The sequence below is a fragment of the Rhinopithecus bieti genome, unplaced genomic scaffold (assembly GCF_001698545.2).
Source record: "Rhinopithecus bieti isolate Rb0 unplaced genomic scaffold, ASM169854v2 scaffold_110, whole genome shotgun sequence".
NCBI lineage: Eukaryota > Metazoa > Chordata > Mammalia > Primates > Cercopithecidae > Rhinopithecus > Rhinopithecus bieti.
Window position 1 is genome coordinate 574,629 of NW_016803311.1, and position 7,420 is coordinate 582,048.

Sequence of the window (7,420 nt, forward strand, 5' to 3'; positions counted from 1 at the left end):
CCTCCTTTTCCCTTCCCTCCCCTCCCCTTCCCTTCCCTTCCTCCCTTTCTTACAGGGTCTCGTGGTTGCTCAGGCTGGAGTGCAGTGGCACAATCTTGGCTCACTGTACCTTCAACCTCCTGGGCTCGTGTGATCCTCCCACCTCATCCTCCTGAATAGCTGGGACTACAGGTGTGTGCCACCATGCCCAGCTAATTTTTTTGTATTTTTTTTCTCTCTTCTTTTGTAGAGACAGGGTTTCACCATGTTGCCCAAGCTGGTCTCAAACTCCTGAGCTCAAGTGACCCCCCTACATCAGCCTCCCAAAGTGTCTTTGCTTTTTTTTTTTCTTTTCCTCTCTCTCTCTCTCTCTCTTTCAGATGGAGTCTTGCAATGTTGCCTAGTCTGTAACCTCTCTCTTTAGCCACTGTGTTAGATACTCTGGGTGGACAGTTGCATGCCCGTGTGAAATTCAGACAAGAGGTATCAGAAGTTATTTTAGGCAGTTACTTCTTTTACAAATGGGAAAACCAAAGACAAGATCTCACTGGAGAAAGAGCTAACTGGCTCTTTCCTTTGGTCTTTCTTTTCTTCTTTTATTCATTTAACCAATAACTACTAAGCATCTACTATGTGCTGAACATTGTTCCAGGTGCAACAAGACAGAGATGAAAGTCTTGGTTCCTGATATCAGGATCGGCATGGCCTAATAAGGGAAGATGCCAGGAAAACAGAAGGTTATCATCTGATGACATATTTAGGGGGCAAGGAGTGCCAGGGCAGTATGGGAACACAGGAAAGGACCACTTAGGTTAGTTAGTTTAAGGGGCATGGGTGTAAGTGATAACATGTTTGGGGAGGTCAAGCTGACTTTGAGGTGGTTACAGATCACCCAACTGGACGTCCAGTCATGACTTCATTGATTCATGGAATAAACATTATCGAAAACCTTTGCCAGGTGCTACAGATTTGGAGATGAATATGATAGGGATACTCAGGAGGGTGGTGAGGAGAATTACACAAATTATTGCACAAGGCGGTAAATGCTCTGATCATTTGGGGGAGGAGATTCCAGGCAGTGGGTACGCCAGGAGTAAATGAGGACAGGTCAAGAACAGTATAACTGTGGGTACAAATAGTACAAATAGTTGTGGCTGGAGCAAAGACTGTCCAGCAGGACAGAAAAAAGGTGTTCTGGCGGGGTCCAGATCTCAGAAGAACTCAGAAGCTGTTGTGGGGTTGGATTTTGTAACCATTAGTCCAGCGATGGTGATTTGATAGCAAGTCAGTTCATCTACCCTAAATTCATTCAACTGACATTTGTGACCAAAATCCTATGTTATAAAACACAGGATTTTGCAAGTATGTCTGGGTCTTGAATGGAGGGTCTCTACAGCAGAAAAGAGATTTATAAAATGGCACGAGCCACCCGGGCTCTCAGCCTGTTCTCCAGGTAGAAAGTCCACAGCAAGGAAAGAAAGGCTGCCAAGAAAGGACTCCAGCTTGACTAGGAGAGCCAAGTCCCCCATGATACACCTATCATCCTTTAAGGCTTGGCTCAACTCCACCACCTCCTTCTCCTGAGTGATCTCTCCTTTCTAGGAACCCCTAAAGTCAGATAACTCTAGAGCTGGAAGGGGTCTTATGTGTCCATCAGTTCACCTCCTCCTGATACAGATGAGCAAACTGTCCATTGGGCCGTTGGACATACAGCTCTGGAACTCAGCAAGGGACTGGCATAGAGGTGTAAATCTGGGAGTCATCAGCATAAGGGGAGACTGGAGCTGTGAATGAGGTTGGGATTGTCTAGAGAGCATATATAGGGCACTCTACACCAATCTGTGTTAATTAATCCCCTGCCTAAAGGCATTCATTCACCAAGTTCTTAACCCGCCCTTGATGACGCAGGCACCACTGAGTGTCTACCCACTTCGCCAGCCACACTCACAGCATCTGTTCTGCAGCTTTCTGCTGTTTCCTTTGATGCCACGGTCATTTCCACACCAGGGCCTCTGCGTCTGCTGCTCCCTCTCCCTGGAGCATTCTCCTCCTGCCTTTGTCTGGTACCTCCCTATTCATCTAACAGGCTCCAACCTAAAAGTTATTTCCTCAGAGAGGATCCTGACTTAAAATAGGTTCCCTGTGATGTTCTTACCCACCCTGTACTTTCATAACACAACACTTCTTGTAATTACAATTAAATGATGTGTTAAACTCCCACCCATAAGCCCCATAGGGTCAGGACTGTTTCTCTTGTTCACCGTCCTATCTCTCTGTACCTAGATGTACCACGTCTTGCATATTGTAGCCACTCTACAAACAGTTGTGAGAAAGGAGAGATGCAGAGTAAAACCTAGTTTTACTCTAATGACAAGGAATACAAGAGCCAAAATAGGTGGGCAGAGAGAGGAGGACCTCGTCTAATAGGATCTCCTGGAGAAATGCTGGGCCACAATGTATTAAACCAGTTCCAGTGCAGGGACCACTTGTTTTCATAGCATCTGTATCCATAACCACTCATTTGAACCACGGGACCACTGTGAAAATTCAGGCTTGAGATGGAATTGTAAAACTATTCTAGCTTTCCAGGGAGCTCTATTTAAATTTATTTAACTAGAATTCTCTACTGCTGTAGAGAACAAGGCAGCTAAGTTAACACAGTCTTGATTCTTAAAATTTAACATCTTTAGTGCATTTGCTTGTGACATGGAACACAATAATAGCCCTCCTTCACCCCATCTCCATTAGTCTATGCTCCCAATCAGTTCCCAGATAGAGATTTTGGCCTGTGGCTACAAAAATCAATTTTCAGCATTCAATGGGAACCTTGGTCAAGTTCAAGTCCCAGACAAAGGTCTAACAAGAATGCCTCTGGCTATGCGATTTGCAAGTCCTTTGAAAGGTCAGTTCTTGCCACTTCATGTAGTGGGTATACATGCTAATGTTGGAAGCCTGCTTTCTCATTACAAGAAAATACTGATCATAATAATTAACCTGACAGAGTACGTTCTATTTGTCTGGTGTTATTTTAAATGCTTTACATGGTTTCATTCATTCAATTTCTCCAATAACCCTGTAAAGAAGTTAGTGCTTTAATCTTCATTTTCAGATGACACTGGGGAACAAGAGGTTAAGTAACATGCCCAAACTGCAGTGGGTGAATAGTGGAACCAGGACTCAAAGTCAGGCTATCAGGTCCTAACCTGTGTGCACAGGCCAGACACAAATCTGATAAGGATGTCAGTTACTAATATCAGTCCTGCTCTGAGCATCCAAAGGCCCACCCCAATCTAACACAGAGAGCTGTCTATCCTTCTCCCTCCTTGAGCAATTAAGAAGGCACCTGATAAGGTCTGCAGCAGTACTGGCCTTCCTGCCAAGTACTTGGAATCAGTCCTGAACATCTGGTGAACCTGAAGCCCATGCTATATGGGGAACATGGTATGCCATCATTTGCCCAGGAGAGTGGACAATAGTTTCTGACCCAGGCTGTTTCCAGGATAAAAGATAATTTCAGGGAGAGGTTCTCTTCAAAAATAATACCCTTAAGTTTGTATATTTTTAAAAAAAGATTTACAGGCCGGGTGCTGTGGCTCAAGCCTGTAATCCCAGCACTCTGGGAGGCCGAGACGGACAGATCATGAGGTCAGGAGATCGAGACCATCCTGGCTAACACGGTGAAACCCCCTCTCTGCTAAAAAATGCAAAAATCTAGCCGGGCGAGGCGGCGGGCTCCTGTAGTCCCAGCTACTCGGGAGGCTGAGGCAGGAGAATGGTGTAAACCTGGGAGGCGGAGCTTGCAGTGAGCTGAAATCCAGTCACTGCACTCCAGCCTGGGTGACAGAGCGAGACTCCGTCTCAAAAAAAAAAAAAAAAAAAAAAAAAGATTTACAAGTATCTATGCATAATTAATTAATTTCCCATTGGCATTGTTATTCTCATCTTAGAGTTGAGGAATTCAAGGACTCACAGGGGATATTGAGTAACTTACCCACACTTTACCGTAAAACTAGGGGGAAGCTAACCATTTCCATCTCCAACCAAGTACTAGTATTGAACAATTTCACAATTGGTTATCTCATTTGACTTCAAAATAATCTATTAAGATATGAACTATTATTTTCTCCCACAATTAGCTTCAGAGGGGCTAAGTTGGCCTGTGACCACACAGCTAGAAAGAATGAAGCTGAGATGAGCACTGATATAATGCTATTACTATATTTGTAGAGTGTGTATACTACTTTACAAAATGTCTTCACGGTTTTAAAGAAATTAATATTTATAGTAACTCTGGAAATAGATGGAAAAGATATTTTTATACCCATTTTACAGCTGCAGAAACTGAAGTTCACTTGGGTTAAATGATTTGCTTTAACCTGGTACCAGTATCCCATATGGCCCCATATTCCCATCAAACGCTGAGAGAAGATGCTTATTAGGGAGTTCTCCTTATCCTAGAGGCCCCAAATTAACGGCAGGTGACTTGCATCAGTACGAATCAAAGGGGAAACAGAAACTACCAGAGTATTTAGAGCAGAGGCACCTCAATGCAAGGAACTGGTTACACAGATAACAGAGGGGCTGCGATGCCAGCAGGGGACAGAAAGGCAACCTAGAGGTTAGTAAGCACACCAGGAGCCATCGAGGGAGGATTACCTGTTACCTAAGTTCAGATACCTAGGTTACTGGGTAGGAGCTAGAACCATGGTGGCCTGTGTAGCCGAAGCCGAAGCCACAGAGAAGGTCCTAGTAGTATGGCTCTAATGGGGTGGAGAAGGAGAAGAAATACTGATTTCTCCCCTCTTATCTCCCAGTAGTGACTCCCACTGAACAAACGTAGCTGGGCGCCAGCTGACATTTGGCCTGGCATACAGGCTAAATGGGTCAGCTTCCACTCCACAGGGAGATAGCAGAGCAGGGAACGGGTGAGGAAGGAATCTGAGGGCACAGGCCACGAACCAGCCCAGACTCTCCGCCTGTGTGGGCCATCATCATTAACCCAAAAAGACAAAGTGAGTCCCATTTCATGACAAAAAGCAAGAACACGTGGATTCTTAAAGTGTTAGAACCACAGGAACCTTCATCAGGGCTGTTAGGAGAAAGGCTGTGGTTTTGAGTAGGGCAACTACCTGATGAGGAGGCCAGTGATGCCGCAGACCTTACCAGGTGCCTTTTTCATTGCCCAGGGAGGTGGATAGACAGTTCTGTGTGGATGTTCAGAGCAGGACTGATATTAATAACTGGCATCCTTATGGCATTTGTGTCCAGCCTATGCACAACTATGTCAGTTGCCCTACTCAAAACCAAAGCCTCACTCCTAACACTCCCTATTCCTCACTCCCCTTCCCTGCTTGCTTTTCATCACAGCACTGATCACTATCTGATCCATGATACATTTTATTTGTTCATTAGCCAATAAAACATAAGTTCCATGGGGGCAGAGACTTTTGCTGGTTTTACTCTTTTATCCTGTTGCCTAGAAGAGTGCCTGGCACATAGCACTCAAAAAATAGTTTTTGTTGAATTAATTTTAAATTGGGTAATTTCCCATAAGAATTTGGATACATGGTTTTCCTTAAGAATTTGGCAACAATGTTTCATATCGTATCACTGCATAGCAACAAGTGGCTGGAACTGCCCTCTATAGATGGGGACCTGAGTTCACTCTCAGACTTGCCTCAGTCCCCACCATGCCTTATAGCCTAAAACAGCTAGTGTCATCCATTTCCATTACCTGCCTGGCTGCTGCAGGTATTCAAATGTGGGACCTCTGATGAGGGCTAAACTGTTCATTCTACATGGAGTTGGGGAAACAGATATAAGAACAGGTGAAACGTCTTTGGTCGCTCAAAGAGTTCAGATTAGAGTCTAATTGAGGACTTTCGTGATATGAAGATCATTGTACTAGGTATCAGAACTTGGCCCCCAGGCAGTACAGTCCTTTCACAAATGAGGCATCGTATTGGGAGCTCTGTATACAGCTGCACTGTTCAAACTACCTGTCTACCAGGAGATTATAATCTAGCAGCACTCTCCTTGTTTTCAGGGGTGCAGTCCAGTTAGCTCATGTTAGCACTGATATAAATTTGGGGGAAGACAGCTATTATGCTCTCCTCACTCATTCTGTATTCTAGGTACCCAACTCCAGCGGATCTAATTGGCCAAAAGCAATGGTACAGCTCTGGGCCTTTGTGCATGCGCTTCTCTTTGTGCATGCTCTTCTCTGTTGTGTGCACTCCTACACATCCCTGAGGCCCAGCTCAGGACACTCCACTGAAGGCCCCATCATAGCCCCCCGGCAGAATTGACCACCCCTGTGCTCCCTGCCTAGCGTATTTCTATTCTGCACAGGTCTTGTTCTTTTACACAGTAGTCCCCCTTATCTACAGCAGATACCTTCCAAACCCCCCAGTGGATACCTGAAACTGTGGACAGAACTAAACCCTGTATCTACTATGTTTTTTCCTATACATACATACCTATGATAATGTTTAACCTATCAATTAGGCACAGTAAGAGATGAACAACAATAATAAAATACAGCAGTTATAACAATATGCCAGCATTGCTAAGCTTGCACTGTGGGGCTATTACTAAGTAAAATAAGGGTTACTTGAATACCGCCACGGTCGATCCGATCACCAAGCTAGCTACTAAGTGACTAAGGGCGGGTACTAGAGGTAGGAGGCTGACCTTGAACAAAGGGGCATTCCGGTCCCAGGAATCAAGATTTCATCCTGCTATGCAGAATGGCCGGAAACTTAAAACTCAGGACTTTTGTATTTCTGGAATTTTCCATTTAATAGTTACGGACAGCAGCTGACCACGGGTAACTGAAACCGCGGATAAAGGGGGCTACTGTTCTCAGTACTCTAGTACTTGGGAATTTCTTGCCACACTCATTTCTGCAACCGAGTGTTTCTCAACAAATCAAACTGTTCGGAATGTTTGGAATATTTAAACGAAAGAACGCATTCAACAGGCAGTGCCCAACTCCCCAGGCTGGGATTCTCTCCTTGGATCAATCTCTCCTGTCTACCCCCCTCCTCCCACCACCGGCTGCAGGGGGACCTCTCACTCCTTTCCTTCCCAGTCCAAGTGCTGGGCGGTGGAGAGCCGCACTCGTGACAGACACCAGAATGAAACTTCGATAGCACATTCCTGCCCCACCTGCCCCTCAGCACCCGCTGCAGCCCCGAAGAGGGTGGGGGTGGGACGCAGCAATCCTTCAGGTCCTCGGCAGCCCTGAGGGCCTACCTTGTCCCCTTTGCTTAGGACCTGCCAAGGCCACGTCTCTACGCTTCCGAACAGCGAGTTCTTGATCATGCCCAACATGGCGTAGCCGAGACGCGCCCGACGCACGGGAGGACGTGAGGTGGCGGGGGCGACGGAGCACCACGGGCAGCGACCACCGGCTGCAGGGCGGCGGGGCGGCGGGGCG

The 7,420-nt window shown here is 46.0% G+C and overlaps 1 protein-coding gene across 1 annotated transcript in view; it reads right to left on the reverse strand.

Annotated features, from left to right (window-relative positions):
- HEBP1 (heme binding protein 1) overlaps positions 1–7,414 on the reverse strand; it is a 27,058-nt gene extending 19,644 nt beyond the window's left edge. The window contains exon 1 of the mRNA XM_017873243.1: positions 7,237–7,414. Coding sequence (XP_017728732.1) covers positions 7,237–7,314 — 78 coding nt within the window. The 5' untranslated portion in view covers positions 7,315–7,414. The remainder of the gene's footprint in view (positions 1–7,236) is intronic.
- Between the last annotated feature and the right edge of the window lie 6 nt (positions 7,415–7,420).